Source organism: Nerophis lumbriciformis, linkage group LG24 (assembly GCF_033978685.3).
Source record: "Nerophis lumbriciformis linkage group LG24, RoL_Nlum_v2.1, whole genome shotgun sequence".
NCBI lineage: Eukaryota > Metazoa > Chordata > Actinopteri > Syngnathiformes > Syngnathidae > Nerophis > Nerophis lumbriciformis.
The window spans coordinates 19,035,001-19,062,349 of NC_084571.2; the positions used below are offsets into that span (position 1 = coordinate 19,035,001).

Sequence of the window (27,349 nt, forward strand, 5' to 3'; positions counted from 1 at the left end):
ACTGTAAAGAATATGTACACCAAAGTAAACCTCTATATGTACTTTTTTAGAGACATCAAGAAGAACGAATGTTTGCTGCTTCATTCGACGTGTTGTCGTGATCCAATACTCGTATTTTAAAAATATGACATTTTCTTTAAGGAGCTCATGGGTGGATGGATGAATAAATAAATGAATGCATCTGATATCTACCTTTGATTTGGTTTTAAGAAGTTTCAAATTGAACATTCACAAATAACGTTACCAAAAGTACCCGAAGTACCAGAGGCGGAGTTATGGGGGGATGCATTACCCACCTGCCACAGAATGCACCCCCCATCTATCTCTGGCTAGGAAGGTCCTAGAGACATGAAACTCACCCTGGTTACTCATCATAGCCCCCCCGGTATACACTGAAAACCATGTGATGATCGGACTACCAGAAGTGGAGTTATGGGGGGGGTGCATTTCCCACCTGCCATAAAATGCACCCCCCATCTATCTCTGGTTAAGAAGGTCATAGAGACATGAAACTCACCCTGGTTACTCATCATAGCCCCCCCGGTATACACTGAAAACCATGTGAAAATTGGACTACCAGAACTGGAGTTATGGGGGGGGTGTATTTACCACCTGCCACAGAATGCACCCCCCATCTATCTCTGGCTAGGAAGGTCCTAGAGACATGAAACTCACCCTGGTTAATCATCATAGCCCCCCGGGTGTACACTGAAAACCATGTGAAAATTGGACTACCAGAACTGGAGTTATGGGGGGGGGGGTGCATTTCCCACCTTCCATAAAATGCACCCCCCATCTATCTCTGGTTAGGAAGGTCATAGAGAGATGAAACTCACCCTGGTTACTCATCATAGCCCCCCGGGTGTACACTGAAAACCATGTGAAAATTGGACTACCAGAACTGGAGTTATGGGGGGGGGGGGGGGGGGGTGCATTTCCCACCTGCCATAAAATGCACCCCCATCTATCTCTGGTTAGGAAGGTCATAGAGACATGAAACTCACCCTGGTTACTCATCATAGCCCCCCTGTATACAGTGAGAACCATGTGAAAATTGGACCTCCAGAGGTGGAGTTATTTGCATTTTCAGGCAGGACATTCAGGCCAGCTGCCTGTTTTTCTTGGTATGTACAGTGTCCCCAGCTCTTGGTACATGGGACTTCTCTAACAAAGTTTACCTCACAATAGAGATAAAGTCCCTGTCACACCAAACATCATAAATACATCGGTATTACGATAATATAATCTGAAACCAGTCTTGTAATTAAATAGGTTTTTTCAGGTCAGAGGAGAAGAAATATAATTTCTTATCAAACAAGGTATAATGCAATTTATTTTAATACAAACAAATAACAAAATCCACCAATAGTTAAATAATTTATATATACAATATTCAAAGTCAAACGTCAAATAAAGTGAACACAAAGACAATCAATCAATCAATCAATCAATCAATGTTTATTTATATAGCCCTAAATCACAAGTGTCTCAAAGGGCTGCACAAGCCACAACGACATCCTCGGTACAGAGCCCACATAAGGGCAAGGAAAACTCAACCCAGTGGGACGTCGATGTGAATGACTATGAGAAACCTTGGAGAGGACCGCATATGTGGGTAACCCCCCCCCCCCTCTAGGGGAGACCGAATACAATGGATGTCGAGTGGGTCTGACATAATATTGTGAGAGTCCAGTCCATAGTGGATCCAACATAATAGTAAGAGTCCAGTCCATAGTGGGGCCAACAGGAGACCATCCCGAGCGGAGACGAGTCAGCAGCGCAGAGATGTTCCCAACCGATGCACAGGCGAGTGGTCCACCCCGGGTCCCGAACTCTGGACAGCCAGCACTTCATCCATGGCCACCGGACAAGGGAGAGGGGAGCAGAGGAGAAAAGAAAAGAAACGGCAGATCAACTGGTCTAAAAAGGGGGTCTATTTAAAGGCTAGAGTATACAAATGAGTTTTAAGATGGGACTTAAATGCTTCTACTGAGGTATCATCTCTAACTGTTACCGGGAGGGCATTCCATAGTACTGGAGCCCAAATAGAAAACGCTCTATAGCCCGCAGACTATCGCTGGCTAGTTCTAGCTTAACTGACTCAAAATAGAACACTTTTTTGTAATAAAATGTAACTCCTCATAAAAAACTATACATCTATAAACAGAAATATTATTATATATTGGGCAGAAGGGGATAACATAAATATAGTTTAATACTTCCAACACTCCCCTCATCATGAACACGCAGGGCACAGGTAATCCCCATCCACATCTGGCCTCAGGACACACTCGTGGTGAAACCACCTATCACAGATGTCACAGCAGATCTAAGGTGGGGGAGGAGGATGGAGGTGAGGAGGCAGATAAGTTGGGCCATTAAATGTATATAAATTCCGAATTTAAATAATTCATCATTATCACTGTTACAGCTCCATATCGAGACTTCACAGCCACAGAATCCACTTGCTCATACTACACATGAAATGGACTGAGACCTTTTTCCAGCTTCTGAATGAAATGAGGGAGTAGGTCATGGAAGAGTTCAGTAAACTGTATTTGTTGGTTTCACTAACATTTGTAGGGCTTATTACAATTTTTTATTTTTTTAACTCTTTATCATTCAACCAATTTGTACACAAACACATTAAAACAGAAGGTACACTGTTTGAACTCATACGCATTATGCATTGTCACCAAAATATATTTTCCATTTTACTACAATAATGATGTTATCTACGCCCTGCTATTTCACAGCCTGACTGTATTGCACAGTGAAAACGTACCCATTGAGGGTTATCGCTCTCCTCCATCCCACAGCTGTGACAGACCTTGCTGAGATCATCTGTTCCGAAAAAGAGTATGCATCAATATTCACTCTCGAATTTCTTCAAATATCTTGCTGAAATTAAAATAAACTCCAGTAATATGTAATTGTATTAAGCTGTCCTGATTATTTGATTTAATCTGTGCCATCAATATTTTTTATGGTTTAAAAATGTTAGTGGCAAACCTCATTTGAAATACGTCATCATTTACCGAGAAAAAAATCTGTTTTTAAATGTGTTATGATGAGTAACCAGGGTGAGTTTCATGTCTCTAGGCCCTTCCTAGCCAGAGATAGATGGGGGGTGCATTCTGTGGCAGGTGGGTAATGCACCCCCCCATAACTCCACTTCTGGTAGTCCAATTTTCACATGGTTTTCAGTGTATACATGGGGGGCTATGATGAGTAACCAGGGTGAGTTTCATGTCTCTAGGACCTTCCTAGCCAGAGATAGATGGGGGGTGCATTCTGTGGCAGGTGGGAAATGCACCCCCCCATAACTCCACTTCTGGTAGTCCGATCATCACATGGTTTTCAGCGTATACCGGGGGGGCTATGATGAGTAACCAGGGTGAGTTTCATGTCTCTAGGACCTTCCTAACCAGAGATAGATGGGGGGTGCATTTTATGGCAGGTGGGAAATGCACCCCCCCCCCCCATAACTCCAGTTCTGGTAGTCCAATTTTCACATGGTTTTCAGTGTACACCCGGGGGGCTATGATGAGTAACCAGAGTGAGTTTCATCTCTCTATGACTTTCCTAACCAGAGATAGATGGGGGGTGCATTTTATGGCAGGTGGGAAATGCACCCCCCCCCCCATAACTCCAGTTCTGGTAGTCCAATTTTCACATGGTTTTCAGTGTACACCCGGGGGGCTATGATGAGTAACCAGGGTGAGTTTCATGTCTCTATGACCTTCCTAACCAGAGATAGATGGGGGGTGCATTTTATGGCAGGTGGGAAATGCACCCCCCCCATAACTCCAGTTCTGGTAGTCCGATCATCACATGGTTTTCAGCGTATACCGGGGGGGCTATGATGAGTAACCAGGGTGAGTTTCATGTCTCTAGGACCTTCCTAACCAGAGATAGATGGGGGGTGCATTTTATGGCAGGTGGGAAATGCACCCCCCCCCCCATAACTCCAGTTCTGGTAGTCCAATTTTGACATGGTTTTCAGTGTACACCCGGGGGGCTATGATGAGTAACCAGAGTGAGTTTCATCTCTCTATGACCTTCCTAACAAGAGATAGATGGGGGGTGCATTTTATGGCAGGTGGGAAATGCACCCCCCCATAACTCCAGTTCTGGTAGTCCAATTTTCACATGGTTTTCAGTGTACACCCGGGGGGCTATGATGAGTAACCAGGGTGAGTTTCATGTCTCTATGACCTTCCTAACCAGAGATAGATGGGGGGTGCATTTTATGGCAGGTGGGAAATGCACCCCCCCCCCATAACTCCAGTTCTGGTAGTCCAATTTTCACATGGTTTTCAGTGTACACCCGGGGGGCTACGATGAGTAACCAGGGTGAGTTTCATGTCTCTATGACCTTCCTAACCAGAGATAGATGGGGGGTGCATTTTATGGCAGGTGGGAAATGCACCCCCCCATAACTCCACTTTTGGTAGTCCGATCATCACATGGTTTTCAGTGTATACCGGGGGGGCTATGATGAGTAACCAGGGTGAGTTTCATGTCTCTAGGACCTTCCTAGCCAGAGATAGATGGGGGGTGCATTCTGTGGCAGGTGGGTAATGCATCCCCCCATAACTCTGCCTCTGGTACTTCGGGTACTTTTGGTAACGTTATTTGTGAATGTTCAATTTGAAACTTCTTAAAACCAAATCAAAGGTAGATATCAGATGCATTCAGTTATTTATTCATCCATCCACCCATGAGCTCCTTAAAGAAAATGTCATATTTTTAAAATACGAGTATTGGATCACGACAACACGTCGAATGAAGCAGCAAACATTCGTTCTTCTTGATGTCTCTAAAAAAGTACATATAGAGGTTTACTTTGGTGTACATATTCTTTACAGTTAAGGTAGACAATACTACATTTTCGGGACAGCAAATATTCCAATATTAATTGGTTATTGTTTTCGCCTTATCTGATCTAATGACGGCGAAATCATTAAATGCTCACAATTTGGAATCCATCCACAAGTAAGGATAATTTCACTTTATGTACTTTATTATGCCGAAAGAGGCGATTTCAGCCACTTGAATGACGGCGAAATCATTAAAGGCTCACAATTTTTAATTCATCCACAAGTAAAGCACAAGTAAAGAAAACTTGGATTATTTCACTTTATGTACTTTTTTATGCCGAAAGAGGCGATTTAAAAGAGGCGATTTCAGCCAACAGCCGAGTTTAGATATACTTTTCGAGACGAGTGACGCAACCGAGTGACGTAAGCGCGCTCCCGCGTCAGGGGGTGCATATTATGGCAGGGGTGCGTTTTCCGGCACAACAGCGGCAAACTCCGTAGCTTGCTAGCTTGTTTGCGCAGGCTTTCGGAGACTCTTATTTTGAAAGCGCAGGCGCGATGGAGCGGCACTTTTATTGTGAAGACAGGAACTGTGCAGTCAGTCTTTAGGCTTTTGACGGGGTGTACGGTTGAAATAAAAAATGGTCTTTTTTCCTTCACACTTTTGATTGATTGATTGGAACTTGTATTAGTAGATTGCACAGTGCAGTACATATTCCGTAAAATTGACCACTAAATGGTAACACCCCAATACGTTTTTCAACTTGTTTAACTCAGGTCATGTGACCCCTGGCTCTGTTCGATTGGTCCAACGTCACCAGTGACTGCATCTGATTGGTGGAACGGAGTGAACGTCACCAGTGACTGTATTTGTTGAAACACAGGCACTATGAAGGTCTGTCTGACAGACCAAAACAAACAAAGCGTGCATTAACAGATTGATAAAAATTAGTAGCGAGTAGCGAGCTGAATGTAGATAAAAGTAGCGGAGTAAAAGTAGCGTTTCTTCTCTATAAATATACTCAAGTAAAAGTAAAAGTATGTTGCATTAAAACTACTCTTAGAAGTACAATTTATCCCAAAAGTTACTCAAGTAGATGTAACGGCGTAAATGTAGCGCGTTACTACCCACCTCTGGTGCTAACTAACGTTACACTAAAGTGCAAACTTTGTTTTTGCAAATGTTACACTTTTTACTCTAATTCCGCAGCCTAACACCTTACAGTGATATAACTTGGTATATGAACCATGTTACCTGTTAGCATGCTAACATTTACATGTTAACTTTTTTTTGCTAATTTCACACTTTTTTCTCTATTTCCGCAGCCATACACCTTACAGTCATATAACTTGGTATATGAACCATGCTACCTGTAGCATGCTAACATTTACATGCTAAGTTTTTCAGCTAATTTCACACTTTTTTCTCTAATTCCACTGCTATACACCTAACAGTCATATAATTGGTATGTGACACATGCTATATGTTAGCATGTTATCGTTAGCATACATGCTAAGTGTTAGCATTTTTATGTAAACATGCTACTGTTTTAGGCTAGCTCTGTGGCTCATTTTGTACAGTTATACCTAAAACTCACGAATTCTGACACTCGGCACCTTCTTAAAATCACGGCGGCTTCCGGCGACCCCCGGCCAGTGGTCCAGGGCACAGATAGCAGGCCCATCAAAATTTTTGCAGGAATTTTCTAGTTCCATCCATTCATTTTTTCCGCTTATCCGAGGTCGGGTCGCGGGGGCAGCAGCCGAAGCAGAGAAGACCAGACTTCCCTCTCCCCAGCCACTTCGTCCAGCTCCTCCCGGGGGATCCCGAGTCGTTCCCAGGCCAGCCGGGAGACATAGTCTTCCCAACGTGTCCTGGGTCTTCCCCTTGGCCTCCTGCCGGTCGGACGTGCCCCAAACACCTCCCTAGGGAGACGTTCGGGTGGCATCCTGACCAGATGCCCGAACCACCTCATCTGGCTCCTCTCCATTTGGAGGAGCAGCGGCTTTACTTTAAGGCGGAGGGAAGCTACCCTCTCGTCTACTGGGTTAAAGTCCAACGTGCAGCCTTTGAGCCGGCGAGCAACAAAAATTGCTACCATAGCCCGTCGCCTCTCATTGCCTGCAACGCCAGAGTGGAAAAGAGTCCAGCCCCTCTCGAGAGAACTGGTTCCAGAGCCCTTGCTGTGCGTCGAAGTGAGTCCGACTATATCTAGCCGGAACTTCTCCACCTCCAGCACTAGCTCAGGCTCGTTCCCTCCCAGCGAGGTGACGTTCCACGTCCCAAGAGCTAGTTTATGTAGCTGAGGATCAGACTGCAAAGTGCCCTGCCTTCGGCTGCCGCCCAGGTCACACTGCACCCGACCTCTATGACCCCTCCCATGAGTGGTGAGCCCATTGGAGGGGGGACCCACGTTGCCTCTTTGGGCCCCATGGGGACAGGCCCGGCCACCAGGCGCTCGCCATCGTGCCCCACCTCCGGGCCTGGCTCCAGAGGGGAGCCCCGGTGACCCGCGTCCGGGCGAGGGAAATCTAGGTCCTCGAGTTGTACTTTTCATAAAGGTCTTTGAGCTGCTCTTTGTCTGATCCCTCACCTAGGACCTGTTTGTCTTTGGAGACCCTACCAGGGGGCATAAAAGCCCCCGGACAACATAGCTCCTAGGATCATTGAGACACGCAAACTCCTCTACCACGATAAGGTGGCAGCTCAGAAAGGAGAATTTTCTAGTTGAATAATTATAATATCTAATCATGACCAGGGATGATCTGGTACTTCTTTGGCACCAACCGACTCCCGCCAGTCCTACCAGGCACCAAGTCAAGTCAACTCCAACAATGCCAACTTTGCCGTACCTGGGTTGCAAGTGACATCACGTCCAGTTTCAAACTCAGAAGACTCTAACGAGGGACGTAACCATAAACGCTATTAATGAGAACCGCAGTAAAACTAGTATTACCCTCTTAAATGAAATGATGAAAAAACTGTGATTGATAACTGCGCCCACAGACTGACTGGCACTAGCTCGCTAACATGAAAACAAGAGAAATTAACGTATTTCCCCATTAAGAAACTCTATTCTTTCATCTAAACTTATATAAAGACTTTACTGTCTGAGCAACTGAATGTCTAACGTTAGATGAAGAAAGTCAAAATGGTGGCGCCCTGACGGGCTGCGGCTTGCAGACGCTCATGGTAGTAATAGAACAATTTGGCAAAAAATACCGGAAAATTCTGTGAAATTCATGGCTGGCTTCCAGCGTGGACACTCTGTGGTCACAGCCAATTCTGGATGTGGATAAATCGGGCCGTTTTGGACTGAAAGATGCGTGTACGTTGGACCTCTTCGCTAGCATGGGAATACTACGCCGGCTACATCCAGCGGCCTCTGAAGCAGCGGAGTCAAGTACCAGCGGGAACCGTCAACGGAAGAGACGTAAGCGGTGTGATCGGAAGCAGAAGCGGGGATGCCGAGTGGGGCTAACAACAAAGCTAAAGGCTAATCCTCACAGAACGCCACTTCCTTCCATCCTACTTTCAAATGTCCGCTCCCTGGAGAACAAACTGGACTACCTAAAGCTAGATTTAAATGCAAGACACGAGATGAGAGATTGCTGCACCATATTTCTCACAGATACGTGGCTGAAACCATCCGTTCCGGACGAGGCAGTTAGCATCGAGAGGCTAACTATGTTTCAGTCGGACAGGAGCAGCCCTCTCACTGGTAAATCTCGAGGCGGTGGTGTTTGTATATACATCAATAACAACTGGTGCAACAATGGGAAGATAGTATCATGTCACTGCTCTCCTGATGTAGAACTATTAACTATAAAATGCAGGCCATTTTGTTTACCCAGGGAATTCAGTGCTATGATCTTCACAGCAGTGTACATTCCTCCCAGTGCTAACACCAAAGAAGCTTTGAATGCTTTGTACTGCTCCATCAATTAACTGCAATCTACACATCCAGAGGGAGTTTTCATCGTGGCAGGGGATTTTAATCAAGCTAACATGAAAACTGTGTTCTCTCATTTCCATCAATATGTGAATTTTGCAACCAGGGGTGGAAGCAAGCTGGACTTGGTTTATAGTGATATTAAACAGGCGTATAAAGCTGCAACACGCCCCCACCTCGGCTCCTCAGACCATCTATCTGTGATGCTAATTCCTGCATACAAGCCCCTGCTGATCAGTAAGCAAGCTACAGTGAAGCAGGTGAGGACCTGGCCAGAGGGAGCAATGGAAGCATTACAAGACTGCTTCGAAACCACAGACTGGGACATGTTCAAGGCAGCCCCCACGAAAATCATCACACATGTGTGGAGGAGTATGCAGAGTCTGTGTCCGCATACATTCAGAAGTGCATGGAGGATGTCAGTGTGATCAAGAACATCCCCACACGGGCCAACGAGAAACCCTGGATAAACAGTGAGGTACGTGCAATGCTGAAGGCTCGGAACAAGGCTTTTAAGTCTGACGACATGGTGGCATTAAAAACAGCCTGAGCTAAATTGAACCGTACCATTAAGGTTGCAAAGCGTGCTCACAGTCAGAAAGTGAAGGACTTCTTCGAGAACCCCACAAACACTAGACGAATGTGGCAGGGCATACAGGTCATCACAGACTATAAAGCTGCCCCCTGTCCCTGTGACCACAGTATCAGCTTCCTAAATGACCTTACCAACTACTTTGCAAGGTTTGAGGCACTTAACACCACTCCGGCAAGAAAATCCATCCCTCGCCCTGATGAGCAGCCGCTCAACCTGAACATAGCGGATGTCCGGAAAACCCTGAGGAGAGTGAACCCCCGGAAAGCACCGGGACCTGATGACATTCCGGGCAAGGTGCTTAAGGGATGTGCAGACCAGCTGGCTGGGGTTCTCACACACATCTTCAACATCTCGCTGACCCAGGCTGTGGTACCATCATGCTTTAAGACGGCCACAATCATTCCAGTGCCTAAAAAACCCACAATCTCCTCCCTCAATGATTACTGCCCCGTTGCACTCACCCCCATCATAATGAAGTGTTTCGAGAGGCTGGTAAAGGAATATATTGTCTCCAGACTTCCCCCCACATTCGACCCATACCAGTTTGCTTATCGCCCTAACCGCTCCACAGAGGACACCATCTCCTCTGCACTCCACCTGAGCTTAGAACATCTGGAAGGAAAGGACACACACGTGCGGATGTTGTTCCTGGACTTCAGCTCAGCATTCAACACCATCATCCAGCAGCACTTGGTGAGCAAACTGGCCCCCCTTGGATTCAGTAACCCCCTTTGCAACTGGCTGCTTGACTTCCTCACAGACAGACCCCAATCTGTGAGAGTGGGCAACAACACCTCCAGTGCCATCTCCCTGAGCACCGGCTCCCCACAGGGCTGCGTCCTGAGTCCGCTGCTGTTCACGTTGATGACCCATGACTGCTGCGCCAGGTCCACTACTATCCACATTGTGAAGTATGCGGACGACACGACAGTAGTGGGCCTCATCCGTGACAACAACGACATGGACTACAGAGAAGAGGTGAAACATCTGGTTGACTGGTGCAGAACCAACAACCTGGTCCTGAATGTCAACAAGACCAAGGAGATCATCGTTGACTTCAGGAAGCACCAGTCCAGCCACGCTCCACCCTACATCAACGGCACAGCGGTGGAGATAGTAAGCAGCACCGAGTTCCTGGGGGTGCAGATAACTGACAATATGACCACATCGAAGCTCTTGTAAAAAGAGCTCAGCAGCGCATGCACTTTTTGCGCCGGATGAAAAGAGCACAGCTCCCTCCCCCCATTCTCACCACATTCTACAGAGGCACTATAGAGAGCCTGCTGACAAACAGCATCTCTGTCTGGACTGGAGCCTGCAGTGCCTCAGACTGGAAGTTTCTGCAGAGAGTGGTGAGGATGGCGGAAAAGATCATCAGGACTCCTCTTACTCCTATCCAGGAGATCGCAAAAAGCCGCTGCCTGACCAGGGCTCAGAAAATCTGCAAAGACTCCTCCCACCCCCACCAAGGACTGTTTTCACTGCTGGACTTTAGAAAGAGATTCCGCAGCCTCCGAAGCAGAACCTCCAGGTTCGGTAACAGCTTCTTCCCTCAAGCCGTAAGACTCTTGAATTTTGCATCATAATTAAATTATCCCCTCAACTCCCCCCAAAATGGATTAACTCGCTGGAATAAAAAAAGACAATACAACATACATCCATAAACGTGGATGCATGTGAAAAAGTGCAAAATATTTATCTGTACAGTAACCTATTTATTTATTTATATAAGCACCTTAATTATTGCTTTTTTATCCTGCACTACCATGAGCTAATGTAACAAAATTTCGTTCTTATCTGTACTGTAAAGTTCAAATTTGAATGACAATAAAAAGGAAGTCTAAAGTCTAACTAATCGTAAACCTACAAGCGGTTTATCTTAGAACAGGATGATGGATCAAAGAAATACCAAACAGAGGTGGTTTTACGTTGCGTTCAAGGACAGCTAAAAAAAGTAGGACAGTCAAAGAGTAGAATGTCCACCAGAAATAATAAATACATTTTGTTACACACTTTTCATTTAAATACATTTTAAAGTAAAGTGCAGCAGTACAGAGTAGGGTTGTCTGGATACCAATATTTTGGTACCGTTACCAAAATGTATTTCGATACTTTTCTAAATAAAGGAACCACAAACATTTTTTATTATTGTCTTTATTTGAACAAAACATCTTAGGGTACATTAAACATATGTTTATTATTGTAATTTAATCCTTAAATAAATATTGACCATAAATAAATATTGACCATACTAGACAACTTGTCTTTTAGTAGTAAGTAAACAAACAAAGACTCCTAATTAGTCTGCTGACGTATGCAGTAACATATTGTGTCATTTTTCTACCTATTATTTTGTCTACATTAAGAGGGACAAACTGTAAAAAATTGATTATTAATCCACTTGTTCATTTACTATTAATATCTGCTTATTTTCTGTTTTAACATGTTCTATCTACACTTCTGTTAAAATGTAATAATCACTTATTCTTCTCTTCTTTGATACTTTACATTAGTTTTGGATGATACCACACATTTAGGTATCGATCCGATACCAAGTAGTTACAGGATCATGCATTGGTCATATTCAAATTCCTCATGTGTCCAGAGACATATTTCCTGACTTTATAAACATAATATACATTTTTTTTAAATGAAAAAAGATTTTGTGACGATAAAAAAAATCGATGTAATCATAGTGGTATCGACTAGATATGCTCTTGTACTTAGTATCATTACAGTGGATGTCAGGTGTAGATCCACCCATGGCATTTGTTTACATTCAAGAGCGCTAGCTTTTGTTAGCGGTGATGCCGGTGAGCTATTGTATCCTCCTAGGGTGTGTAGTGAAGCATGTTTAGCTATTCCTCGTCCTCCAGTGACAATGATACTTGTAAGAAACGTACTTTATTTGTCGCCATGGAGGTGAGAATTAGTGATTTAGAAGTAGCTAAAACACTGCCAACTGGGGATGGATGTTAGCTGCTAGCTAGCTAGTCATGTCTTAAAGCACCTCTTCCTGAGGGTGTTTCAGTGTTATAACTTCACATTTATCTTTTTTTATTTAATTTAATTTAATTATTAAATCAACATAAAAAAAAACACAAGATACACTTTCAACCAGTGCATCAACCCAAGAAAACCCTCCCTCCCCCATTCACACTCATCCACACCCACTCACACAAAAGGGGCTGTCTCTTTCTGCTACCAATATTCTGGTTCCCACAACATGGACAACACAGTTTTTAAGGGACACAGTCCCTGAAGCACACATGATTGTGTGAGCCGCTGGTCCACTAACATTTTCATTAATTACTATTTTTTATGTAATTGTTTTTATATTGTTTCACTTTCTTTTTTATCCAAGAAAATGTTTTTTTATTTATTCATCTTATTTTATTTTATCTTCACCAGACCAGGTTGTCAATGAAATTGGATTTGTTTAAAGGATTTTTAAAACCAGGTCCGGTCCAGATAATGTCCAAGTCGGGCTCAGCAACACACACCTTCATCCATGTACATTGAAAAATTAGGGAACACAACAGGTTGCATATTATGTATAAACAAAATTACATTTTCAAAATAAGCATTTATGTACAGTCCAGATTATGTCCAGGTCGGACTTAGTAATACACACCTTCATTTTTGTACACTAAAAATTTGGGAACACAACAACAGATAGCATATATGTTGTTGTTGTTGCATATCTATAAACATAATAACATTTTCAAAATAAGCCTTTGAGGACTTACCATCTTTTTTTTATGTTTTTTGGCATCATTTTTGTTTTCAACCTTATAGCTTTCTAAAGTTAAGAAATACTGAATAAATGTTTTAAAGAAAGTAATACTAAGTGAATATCTGTTTTTGGCCTTAAAAATAAACCTTTACCGAGTACTATAACTAAATTGACTAAATCATGACTGTCAATGAACTCTCCTTAAATAACAGAAACCACATCAAGCTTCATAAACAAACCAATCTTTAAACACATTTTTTCAACTTCCACCCAAAACGAAGACACAATATGACAATACCAAAACAAATGCAGGGTGGATTCAGATTCCGGACAACAAAATCGGCAATCATCTGACTCTGTCATATTCCATAATTTTAACATTTTCCCCGTGGGTAAGAAATTATAAATAATTTGAAAATAACGATTTTGCACATCGATAGTAGTTTTGTAAATTAGTTTGAATATTACATCCCACGGCAACGGGCAATCAAAAAAGTCCTCCCATTTTCCATATGTGTTATATGGGACAGCCTTCAAAGATTTCTTTATTAAATAAAAATTACATATTTTTCTATTTATTTTAGTTCCTTTTTGCCAACTATAGGTTTACAAACAAATAATTTAGTAGTTCCATAATTAATTATTTGTTTCCATCTTTTCCCAATGACTCCAGTTAGTTGATTAAATGAAAAGCTTGAACAAGCATCACCATACATAGTTCTAAATTATCATACTTCATAATTTTACCATTCTCATTGATAATGTCATTGACAAAAATGATTCCTCTTTCAAACATATTTTTCCAAAAGAAAGGCTTTCCATCTATTACAATATTAGAGTTCATCCATATTATCTGCTGCAAAATATCATCTCTTTTTTCTGGTACATAAAATTGAAAACACCACCATGAGCGGATTGCTTCCTTTATGAACCCCGCCATGTTTCCCAGTAGACTCTCTACATAAGAAAAATGGGAGGGGATCACTTGTAAAAACGGATACAATTTCTTTGGATACAATACATGTTTTTTGTCCAACAGGACACTTGTGTACCACTCAGTGTTTAAATACATCTTTGGAACAATTGATGCTTTTAAAGACAGACACATAGCTTCAAGGTTGAGAAGTTTCAGGCCCCCATATTCATACTCATTGTACAAAACCTTTCTTTTAATCTTTTCTGGTTTGCCGTCCGCCCTGCGATGAGGTGGCGACTTGTCCAGGGTGTACCCCGCCTTCCGCCCGATTGTAGCTGAGATAGGCTCCAGCGCCCCCCGCGACCCCAAAGGGAATAAGCGGTAGAAAATGGATGGATGGATGGATGGTTTGCCGTCCCAGATAAAATCGAAGTCCCGCTCATAAATCTTAAAAAAGTTTTGTGATGGAGCTGGTAATGACAAAAACAAATAAATAAATTGAGGAATAATTAACAAGTTAACAATAGATATTTTACCATACAATTGATTGATTGAGACTTTTATTAGTAGGTTGCACAGTGAAGTACATATTCCGTACAATTGACCACTAAATGGTAACACCCGAATAAGTTTTTCAACTTGTTTAAGTCGGGGTCCACTTAAATTGATTCATGATACAGATATATACTATCAGATATATACTATCATTATGATACAGTCATCACACAAGATCATCACATTGGGGGTTGGGTTTGGTTGTTATCATCAGTCATCAACAATTGAGAACAGAGAAATGGATATTGGAACAGTGTAGGTCTGACTTGGTAGGATATGGACAGCAAGTAGTGGAGAGAGAGAGAGAGAGAGTGAGATCAGAAGGCATAAGAAAAAGTATCTGCATTTGATTGTTTACATTTGATTATTAACAATCCGGGGAGGGTGTTAGTTTAGGGTTGTAGCTGCCTGGAGGTGAACTTTTATTGCGGTTTTGAAGGAGGATAGAGATGCCCTTTCTTTTATACCTGTTGGGAGCGCATTCCACATTGATGTGGCATAGAAAGAGAATGAGTTAAGACCTTTGTTAGTTCGGAATCTGGGTTATTTATTTCCCTTTCCATAATTGCAGAATTTTATCCAGCTTTCTTAGTCGATTATCATAATTTACTGAGCCTAGATCTTCCAGATTCTCTGGGACAACAACACCAAATATGGTAACTGGTCCATCTGACCACAAAACAGGCATTTTGCATTCCATTCGGAAGGACGTTCTTTTTAAATTTCCGATCCTTAAAATTTTACATTTATCCTAATTAAGCTTAAGTCCAGATTGCTGTGAAAATATGTCCAAAAGATCAAGAAGGTTCCGCAAACAATGAGGATTGGGGCTGATAAAGAAGCTTGTATCGTCTGCATACATTGTTATTTTACTTTCAATAGTATTATTACTGAGCCCTTCAATATTTTTATTCAATCTAACTTTAATCGCCAATATTTCCATAGCAATAATAAATAAGTATGGAGACAAAGGGCACCCTTGTTTTAGACCTCTTAATAGAGGTATTGTCCCAGAGATGCATCCATTATTAATAATTCTATAGCTATGCTATAGTGTCTTGATCCAGTGTAATAAGGAGTTGCCAAAATTGAAAAAAACTAAGCTTTTACAAATAAAATCTAAGCTAATTTTGTCAAATGCCTTCTCCAGGTCGGCTACAAAAATGAATCCTCTTTTATTTTCCATATTATAATTTTCTATAATTTCTAATAACTGTCTAATATTGTTTCCTATGTTTCTTCCTTGTAGGAAACCTGATTGATCTTGGTGAATAATATTTGATAAAACAGACTTAAGTCGTGTAGCCAAACCTTAAGGCAGTATCTTAGCATCTTAACACTGAAGTGTTATTGGTCTCCAATTTTTTAGATAAACTGGGTCTTTATACTGACCATTTATTTCCTGTTTCAATAATAAAGAAATAATACCTTCTGTTTAAAGGTTAGACAAAAAACCTGTTTTATAAGAGTAAGTAAAACTGGAAAGCAATGGTTTCTTAACCTCTTCATAAAATACTTGATAAACCTCAATAGGTATTCCATCTAATCCTGGGGTTTTCCCTGGATGAAAAAACTTAACAGCTTCCACAAGTTCTTCCTCTCTAATGAGGCCTTCACATGAATGGCTTTCTTCTTAATTCAATTTTCTTTTATAATTTTCAGAAAAAAATTGTCTAGTTTCAGGAGGAATTACCGGATTAGAAAAAATATTTTTAAAGTAATTTTCCATTTCTTTCAACAATGTGGTGTGTGTATCCAATACCTTTTTCATTTGTTTTAATAAGCTTGGAAATGTTCTTTTTAGAACAATTTTTTGTTTGGATATTTAAAAAGAATTTTGAACACTTCTCACCTTTTTTCATCCAGATTGCTCTGTTGCAGTCATAACTTTTCAATAATTGTTTTTCAACTAAGTCTGCTAACTCCTCTTGTTTGGCTGTAAATGAATTCAGTTGCTCATTAGTTAGATTATCATTACTATCAATGTTTTTTTGTAAATCCTCAATTTTTTTCTTTAATTCCTGTTCTGCCATTTTAAGTTTGTTTTTTTTGACATATCCCCTAAAACAACATTTGAAGGCTTCCCAGACTATTTGGGGATTTGATGATCCTACATTATTTAAAAAAAAAGTCAGTAATAAATTGCTTTGTTTTTTCAATAAATTCATCATCCTGGAGAAGCATTTGATTAAACTTCCAATATCCGGGCCCACGTGTATTATCTTCAATTGCAATATTTAATCCTATACAATTATGATCAGAACGCAATTTATCATCGATTGATATTGCAGTCACTTTGTTTAGCAATGAAAATGATATTAAAAAAACTTGCCTGGTTTTGTCTTCTCCATGTATACCGTACTAACCTAGGATTTTAAAATCTCCAGATATCAATTAAATCAAATGCATCCATAACATTTTGTAAAGATTGAGGATGATAATTCATTGAAAAATTCCCTTTTCGGTCCAGAACTTTATCCAAGGCAACATTAAAGTCCCCCACACTAATAATTTCCCCTTGTTGTTCTTGCAACATGTCACTTATTTCTTCAAAAAAGGAGGGTTCATCAACATTTGGCCCATACAGATTCAAAACACACATCTTTTGACCCTGAATAATCATATTTAATATTAACCAGGGTCCTTGTGAGTCTTTTTCCATAGAGTTAATTTGAAAATTAAAAGTTTTTTTTTTTATCAAAATCATAACACCTTTTGAATGTCTGTGACCATGTGAAAAGAACATTGGACCATCCCTTTCTTTTCTCCATTTTTCTTCATCTAAATGTGTTGAATGAGTTTCTTGAAGACAAAAAATATCTTGTTTTTTCCTTCAGCCACATGAATATAAGTTTTCTTTTTCTGTTGTCTGCAAGACCATTGCAATTATAACTAATTATTCCAACTTCATTATCGTTCCTATAAACCATATGACCTGAGTAAATTCATTATATATTTTATTGATTCTCTTAATACCACAAGTTTCATAAACATGAAAATCTTGTAACTAAAAACTGCAGCATCACCTGCTATTTCCGAGGAAACCAATATCCCTTCTAATAAACCCGCAGACACACCATTCACACCACAGTACACGAGACAAACAAACACTTACCCCCCAAAATATATTATTCGCTGACCGTTTCCCAACATCTAACTACATTGTCCAGTCCCAGAATAAATTAAAAAGCTCCAAAAACAAAAAGTCAATTCATATCCGTCAAGTTGTCACCATGGCGATGTCGTGATGACGTAATCACTGCGCGACATTGTTATTGTTCCTCACATGCTTCTGTACAGCTCACCGTTAACGTACAGTTTATCCACAGCAAGACGAGCTTGTTGTCCTTTCTGCCTAAAGGACTTCATAATTGGAATTAACTTACGTCGTTTCTCCACCACCTCGATTGGGTATTGGCTGGTCATGAAGAATGTAGTACCTTTCAGTCTTCTGGAGAGAGCAAGCACTCCGTCTTTGCATTTGGAGTTAGTAAACTATACAGGCATAGGTCTCGGTTTAGCATCCTCCTTGCGTCTGCCAATCCTGTGTGCTCGTTCCATTTGGATCCTCTTGACTTCTTCCTCCGGGATGCCGAGTTGCTCCTTCAGAAAGGCTCTGACGAGGTTCTCCGCGATGCTGTAAGTTTCTCCTCCATCTTCGCTAATTCCCATGATTAGCAGGTTGTCCCGCATACTCCTGCAGCGGAGTTCCAACAAGTCTGCCTTTAATTTCTCGTTCTCCGTTGTCAGTCTAGTAGTTTGGAGTTTCAGGCTTGTTAACTCAACTTTTAGCGTTGTCTGTTCCTTTTTTGTCTCTACCATTTCAGCGTGATTGTGCTCGACTGATTTTTTCAGCTCTGAAACGTCAGTTTTAAGTTCATCCAAAATGTCCAATTTTCCAAGTTTTTCAACCATAGCTTGTAACATTTTTCGATCGTCCGGAGTAAACGTTGCATTTTCGTCCAAATCACTAGAGGACAATTGATCACGGACGCGTTTAGATTCCTTTGTTCCGCGTTGTGGCATGGTTGCAGGGGAACAATGCGTCACTCGGCGTTCGATGCACCTTATTTTCAGCCAAATCACCTTCGTGAGTAGTATATATCTCACCAATTGCAGAGAGGTGGACATATATAGCGAAAACGACTTAAAATCTTGTGTCACTAGCGCGTTTATGCCATTTATAACATTACATACTGGGACTTGTGTAGAGACGGTCTCAGCTGACGTTGCTCACGGCGGCCATCTTTTCATAGATACGACAATTGCACATTTATCTTTACTTTTTACACCAAAATGCGTCCATTCTCCCTTTTCTGTCTACGCACTGTGTCTGCTTGTAAGTACTCTGTGTGTGTGCGCTGCCGAACATGCTCCTCTGCTCGTAAAACCAGCAATGTCATGACGTGACGACGACGCGTCATCATGCCTGTAAAAAAAAAATAATATGGGGAACCGGTACTTTTCAAACAGAGTATAGTAACGTTTTTGATTCATTAGTACCACAGTACTATACCACTACCGGTATACCGTCCAACCCTAGTACAATGTAATATTTAAAACGATAAAATACTAAGACTAAATCACGACCAGCGAAACATAACAAGCACAAAACATACAAAATAGTTTATTTGAGTTATTTCGAGAAAAATCTAAGGATTTCAATGTGTGTATAAGTACTTTTTGGGCACGTTCAACAATATTGTGTTTGCAATAACAGTGCTACGTTTGGTCACAATAACCGATATAAATTGTTTGTACCGTTACATGTCTCACTCTTAACTCTTGGCCATCACTCCAGCAGCACTGAGAGCAGACTCAACCAAACTGCCCAGAGGTACAGTTGCAATTTTCAATGCCAACAAAACTATCGATTTACAAATGTAATAATAAAAGAAGATTTGACAAACTTATCATCATGACCTAATTTTTTTAAATGTTCCAATAAAAAGTGTCATCTTATAATTAAAAACAATAATGTTTACAAACACATACAAAAGTACCAAAAAATGGTACCGTTGAGTACCTTCCAATGTACCGAGAATGATCAAATATTAAAAGGTACCCATCCCAAATTGTGACTTTCTCCTGATTTTTTAAACTGAAAGCATGTTTTCATCATCCCACATTCAGGAGAGGCAATGCAACTATTTCCCACTTGGCAACTGTGGAGAATGCATTAATGTTTGATATACTTTAGTATAACATTGTATTGTGTGATCATGCTACTGGTACTCTTCCACTCTGTGCCGGTATACTTCCGTTGCCTTATTACCTGTTGTTGATTTCCATATTTGGTCCGGGAGCGCCCACAAACATGATGAATCACTCCTCAAAAGAACCAGTTCTGTTCTGTGAAGGACACGGTCCCTCTTCTTATCAGCAGGTGCATCCCTCTCTGCATTCTTACTATAAGTGTTAACTCCTTTTGTCTTACTTTTAGACCTCTCTTAAAGATGCTATTGTTGCGTTGTAAGGACTGGTCTCCTAAATCTTTGCCAAGTACTATCCTGTCTCGGCAGTCCTTTTTACTCAACATATATGTCTTCCAAAAGAACTTGGGATTGACCAGTGTTTACCCGGTCTGCCCACGGTCTGAAAAGTGCAGATTAAAGAGTCAGTCGCACACTTGGCCCAGCGTAGTTTCCAAGAAGAAGAAAAAAAAGGCCTGAGTTGGAAGTGATGACCCCCAACCAGGGTCCTCCCAGTCACTGGTCCAGGCAACAGGGGGAATGTCTCTCTGCTACAGTCAGGAAGGTTGGGTGGCGAGATAGGGTGAGGGGGAGGAGCAGTTGACGGCTCCTCCCCCTCACCCTCTGTCCACCACGCCACATCATTGTTCATTTTCAAACACATTTTGACACAATTTGCTCACACTCACAAAAACTGACCCCAGCAGCACCTCAGGTGGTCTCCCTACACTGCAAAAAGTCAGTGTTCAAAAACAAGGACAAAAAATACCAAAAATTAGGAGTATTTTACTTGAACTAAGCAAAATGATCTGCCAATAGAACAAGAAATGTTGGCTTGTCAAGACTTTCCAAAACAAGTAAAATTAGCTAACCTCAATGAACCCCAAAATACCGTAAAATAAGTATATTCTCACTAATAACAAGTGCACTTTTCTTGATAGAAAAAACAAATATGAGACCTTTTTTCTCAATATGTTGAAAAATATTCTTAAATTAAGTAAATGCCAGTGCCATTATCTTGACGTAATGATATGCGCTCGGCATTACATTTCTTGAAACAAGCAAACTTATACTAAAAACTAGTTCATTTTTCTTAATGGAAGGCAACAAGGCAACCGCTTGTTACTTCCGGGGTCTACGAGCCGCTCAGGCAAATCGTATTGTCTAAAAATGCATTTTCCCATCAATAACATGACATCATCGCGCCACATGCTCTTTCAGTCAATTAGTGCGCAATATATATATCCATCCATCCATCCATCTTCTTCCGCTTTTCCGAGGTCGGGTCGCGGGGGCAGCAGCCTAAGCAGGGAAGCCCAGACTTCCCTCTCCCCAGCCACTTCGTCCAGCTCCTCCTGGGGGATCCCGAGGCGTTCCCAGACCAGCCGGGAGACATAGTCTTCCCAACGTGTCCTGGGTCTTCCCCGTGGCCTCCTACCGGTCGGACGTGCCCTAAACACCTCCCGAGGGAGGCGATCGGGTGGCATCCTGACCAGATGCCCGAACCACCTCATCTGGCTCCTCTCGATGTGGAGGAGCAGCGGCTTTACTTTGAGCTCCCCGCGGATGACAGAGCTTCTCACCCTATCTCTAAGGGAGAGCCCTGCCACCCGGCGGAGGAAACTCATTTCGGCCGCTTGTACCCGTGATCTTCTCCTTTCGGTCAAAACCCAAAGCTCATGACCATAGGTGAGGATGGGAACGTAGATCGACCGGTAAATTGAGAGCTTTGCCTTCCGGCTCAGCTCCTTCTTCACCACAACGGATCGATACAGCGTCCGCATTACTGAAGATGCCGCACCGATCCGCCTGTCGATCTCACGATCCACTCTTCCCTCACTCGTGAACAAGACTCCGAGGTACTTGAACTCCTCCACTTGGTATATATATATATATATATTTATATATATATATATATATATATATATATATATATATATATATATATATATATATGTCTTAATAAGGTTATCCAAAAAATAGTGCTCGATACCGTAGTAGAGCGCAATATATGTATGTGTGGGAAAAAAATCACAAGACTACTTCATCTCTACAGGCCTGTTTCATGAGGGGTTCCCTCAATCATCAGGAGATCATCCCTCAATCATCTCCTGATGATTGAGGGAACCCCTCATGAAACAGGCCTGTAGAGATGAAGTAGTCTTGTGATTTTTTCCCCACACATATATATATACAAACATATATTTACAGCCCGACCCCCAGCCAATTTTTTTTTTATTGTAATTTTGAAGAATTTATCTAAATGTGCATGAACTATTTCTGTTCAAAATTGTTTGAAATGTCACATGTTAAATGTTTAAATATTAACTGTCAGTTTACTGCACTGTGCCAACTGTACTACTATATAAGTACGTGTTTTCTATTGTTTCATTGAAAATAAAACAGCAAAGTCCATTTGGCTGTCATCTGTTTTAATTATGAGACACAAATGTGTCAAAGTCATGATTTTTTATTTCATGCTTAAAATAAGACATTTTTACTTTGAAAAAGTAGTTTTATACTTGTGAGTGTTGATGACACAGCTTTGCAACACTTGATATTCTTGTTTCAAGCATGTTTTACTCAATATAGGTCATAAAATCTCAGCAACAAGCTGTAATATCTTACTGAGATAATTTAGGACCAAAACACTTAAAACAAGTAAAACAAAAAAAAATAAAAAATCTGCTTAGACAGAAGAATTATCTCATCAGACGGAAAATAAGCAAATATCACCCTTATTTGAGATATTTAATCTTACTTAGATTTCAGTTTTTGCAGTGTAAAGAACACACACACACACACACACACACACACACACACACACACACACACACACACACACACACACACACACACACACACACACACACACACACACACACACACACACACACACACACACACACACACACACTTCAACCTTTCACCTACTTAGGGGAGAAGAAGCAGTAGATGAATATTTACAACTCAGCCATGGCGATCCACAGCAGTGGTGCCACAAAGAAGTGAAAAACAGACCAGAACATTCCAGTTTGAGTGTGAAGAGAACGTCCCCCACCCCCACCCCTGTCTCCCCACTCTCTCTCTCTCTCGCTCTCTCCCTTGCTCACCCCCATTCATAAAGACTGTTGTCAAAGCCCAGACAGGCGACATTATTGTGGTACTGCCTGGAAGACATGAGACCAAAAAAAAGGTGGAAACACAGCAAAGGAGGAAGATCACCCACAAGTCAGCTTCACAGATGGAGTTGGGACCCCTGCTGGGTCTGTTTTGATATGTCCCTTGACTTTAGATGGTAGAACATTTACACTGCAACATATACTCAGCATTTGTTTTACGTCAACCAACCAGCTTCAGCCTGATGAAAGAGTATTTGACTACTGCACTAATGTATGGCAATGGCATTACTTCTAATACTACCAGCGTGGTTTACACACTATAGCGTCAACCCACTAAACTTTAGAAGAAGAAAAAATATTTGCCATATATATATATAAGTCGCAGATATATATACGTTGTCAAATGTGTTACTTACACAGTAATCGTTTGTAAATGTTTATTTACTTAATAGTTTCCAAACTGTGTCTGTAACAGGGCAGACAAAACAGAAGTCATGGTCATAGACCCACGAGCTGCGCAAGCTAGCGCTCCAATCAGCTTAACAGACTCAAAAACTCCACGGTGACGTTTTGGTGAATTGACTGAGGAATTTGTGAAACAATTTGAAACAATACAAAAGAATACCATTGTAAGTTAATAATACTAACACAGGCACTTGTGAACATGCTAGGATATTAGCTAATGCCAACGCCGCTAGCTTCATTACATAGCACGTACAAATATGCATGAAAACACTCCTAAAGACATCACACATGGCACGGTTTAGTAAATAAATGCAAATATAAATTAAATACACAGAGGACATAAGTAAAGGAAACCAAATGAGTTCAAATATACCTAAAAACGAGGAATAAGGATGCAATATGTACATAAAGCTAGCCTAAATAGCATATTAGCATGGATTAGCTTGCAATCACGCACTGACCAAATATGCCTGATTAGCACTCCACACAAGTCAATAACATCAACAAAGCTCACCTTTGTGCATTCACACACAGCATAAAACGTTTGGTGGACAAAATGAGAAAGAAGTGGCATAAAACGCGTCTTTCTGTGGCAGCGTCGGAGAAAGTTGTACACAAACAAAACTACGGTGTGTTCAAGAACCGCTGAAATTAATAGGATAAAACGGCGCTCGCTAAATGCTCTCATCAGTGAAGCATATTTGTTATGGACAACGGGATTTCTAACAATTAGCAAGGTTAGTGTCATGTTTGTCCTCCTACACAAACCATATTAAAAATTTTTTTTTTTTTCCATTTTCATACATTTTTGAAAAAGCTCCGGGGAGCCACTAGAGCGCAACTAAAGAGCCGCAAGCGGCTCCAGACCCGCGGGTATGTGAACTCATCCAAAAGACACCAACAATAACTCAGCCTTTCAGTGTCTTTGCATGGGTTTTACGAAAAATATTTTCATTAAGGCCATCAGCTAAGATAAATTCACAAATTAGCGGCACTGTTTTTTAAGCCGCAGGGTCTAAAGCGTAGGAATAACTTCTACTTCTTGCCAGCGAACACAATTGTCAGAGACTCTTTGTACTGACCTGATCACTGACTAGGACTTAGTGGTATGCATTGACCTGATCACTGACTAGGACTTAGCGATATGCATTGACCTGATCACTGACTAGGACTTAGCGATATGCATTGACCTGATCACTGACTAGGACTTAGCGATTTGGCTGAAAACTGTATTTTTTATGACCTATCGAAAATAAGGACCAGGAGAAAAATATAATGAATGTAATGTTTTTATTTTAAATTTATTTCAGAATACTGCAGGTTTAGTGCCAGAAAGTTACAGCAGTGCTCTAAAGGGTGAGAATGCCAAGGTGGTGTAGTATGACTGGTCTTGGTGGGGACGAGCACCTTGCATCATTTACAGACCACATTGGTCTGACTACAGGCTTGTAGGGATGATATAGCCTCTGTGTTTTTTCCTGACTTAACTTATATTCCGCTCTACCCCGGTATTAAGCACTGTATAACGGATACACCACAGAAACCTCGACTATATATATACCTGTATATGTGTGTTTAATTAAGACGGTGCGGCAACATCCTGACACTTCCAGTGTGTTGCCTTGTCAGTAGCTTCCCAAACTACTCTGTGTAGTCTTCAATAGCTTATAATACACTACTGCCATCTGGTGTCTCAAAACTGAAACTACCTTCAAATCGAATGCATTTATTTTAGCTGCGCTCATCCTGCCTGGCTAGCAGACACCTTCTCCACTGATCAATAGCCCCCTTGAAAGGTTGGAACTTGCATTAATGTATTTATTGGCAGGCTTAAATAAGTCATAAAAAATATCAATAATTATCTGTATCTATCAACATAAAAACGTTGAGTTTTCAACCATATCGCCCAGCCTTAATGCAACCAACCTTGCTTCAAAATCTCGGTTTTTCCCTCTATTAAACTTTATCAAACACATTTTTTTACTGCTACGGACCACGTGTCTATAGAGATACATAATGATATCAATTTATCGCCCAACCCTCCCTTATGAAGATGCACAAAAACACTAAACTTGAAGAGACTGAGACAACACATCCAGCTAGGACCACTCCACAAACATGGCCGATACTTTTCAAACACGATGGCTTCTCAACTAATGATACTTTTCATTGGAGATCTTGCAGACTTCCGGTTAAAACAGGCATCAGACCTACCGAAAAGCATCAGACCCATCGACGGGCATCAGACCCATCGACAGGCATCAGACCTATCGACAGGCATCAGACCTATCGAAAGGCATCAGACCTATCGCCAGGCATCAGACCTACCGAAAGGCATCAGACCTATCGAAAGGCATCAGACCTATCGACAGGCATCAGACCTATCGACAGGCATCAGACCTATCAAAAGGCATTCCCCAGACCTATCGATAGGCATCAGACCTATCGACAGGCATCAGACCTATCGAAAGGCATCACACCTACCAAAAGGCATCAGACCTATCGACAGGCATCAGACCTATCGACAGGCATCAGACCCATCAAAAGGCATCAGATCCATTGAAAGGCATCAGACCCATTGACGGGCATCAGACCCATCGAAGGGCAACAGACCCATCAACGGGCATCAGACCCATCGACGGGCATCAGACCTGTCGAAAGGCATCAGACCTATCGAAAGGCATCAGACCTATAAACAGGCATCAGACCTACCAAAAGGCATCAGACCTACCAAAAGGCATCAGACCTATCGACAGTCATCAAACCTATCAAAAGACATCCCCCAGACCTATCGATAGGCATCAGACCTATCGACAGGCATCAGACCTATCGAAAGGCATCAGACCCATCGACAGGCATCAGACCCATCGACAGGCATCAGACCTATCGACAGGCATCAGACCTATCGAAAGGCATCAGACCTACCAAAAGGCATCAGACCTATCGACAGGCATCAGATCCATTGACGGGAATCAGACCCATCGACAGGCATCACACCTATCGAAAGGCATCAGACGCCAGACCTATCGACAGGCATCAGACCTATCGACAGGCATCAGACCCCCAGACCTATCGACAGGCATCAGACCTATCGAAAGGCATCAGACCTATCGAAAGGCATCAGACCCACCGAAAGGCATCAGACCCATCGACGGGCATCAGACCCATCGACGGGCATCAGACCCATCGACGGGCATCAGACCTATCGACCGGCATCAGACCTATCAAAAGGCATCAGACCTATCAAACGGCATCAGATCTATCGACGCGCATCAGACTTATTGACAAGCATCAGACCTATCGACAGGCATCAGACCTATCGAAAGGCATCAGAACCATCGAAAGGTATCAGACCCATCGACAGGCATCAGACCTATCAAAAGGCATTAGACCATCAGACCCATGGACAGGCATCAGACCCATCCACAGGCATCAGACCCATCGACAGGCATCAGACCCATCGACAGGCATCAGACCTATCGAAAGGCAACAGACCTTTCGAAAGGTATCAGACCCATCGACAGGCATCAGATTCATCGACGGGCATCAGATTCATCGACGGGCATCATAACCATCGACAGGCATCAGACCCATCGACAGGCATCAGACCCATCGACAGGCATCAGACCTATCGACAGGCATCAGACCTATCAAAAGGCATCCCCCAGACCTATCGACAGGCATCCCCCAGACCTATCGATAGGCATCAGACCTATCGACAGGCATCAGACCTATCAAAAGGCTTCAGACCTTTCGAAAGGCATCAGACCCATCAAAAGGCATCAGACCCATCGACGGGCATCAGTTTCATCGACGAGCATCAGACCCATCGACAGGCATCAGACCCATCAACAGGTATCAGACTAATCGACAGGCATCAGACCCATCGACAGGCATCAGACCTATCGACAGGCATCAGCCCTATCAAAAGGCATCCCCCAGACCTATCGACAGGCATCCCCTAGACCTATCAATAGGCATCAGACCTATTG

General features: G+C 41.9%; 1 protein-coding gene across 3 annotated transcripts in view; it reads right to left on the reverse strand.

Annotated features, from left to right (window-relative positions):
- The window catches only part of acsl2 (acyl-CoA synthetase long chain family member 2), a 129,479-nt gene that overhangs the window by 72,023 nt on the left and 30,107 nt on the right, over window positions 1-27,349 (reverse strand). Inside the window, exon 1 of one of the 3 annotated variants that reach the window (XM_061981759.1) lies at window positions 19,854-20,293. The exons of the other annotated variants lie outside the window; for them this stretch is intronic. Within the exon in view, the coding sequence (XP_061837743.1) occupies window positions 19,854-19,897 (44 nt within the window). The 5' untranslated portion in view covers window positions 19,898-20,293. Of the gene's footprint in view, window positions 1-19,853; window positions 20,294-27,349 lie in introns of those variants that run through there. 3 annotated transcript variants of the gene reach the window in all.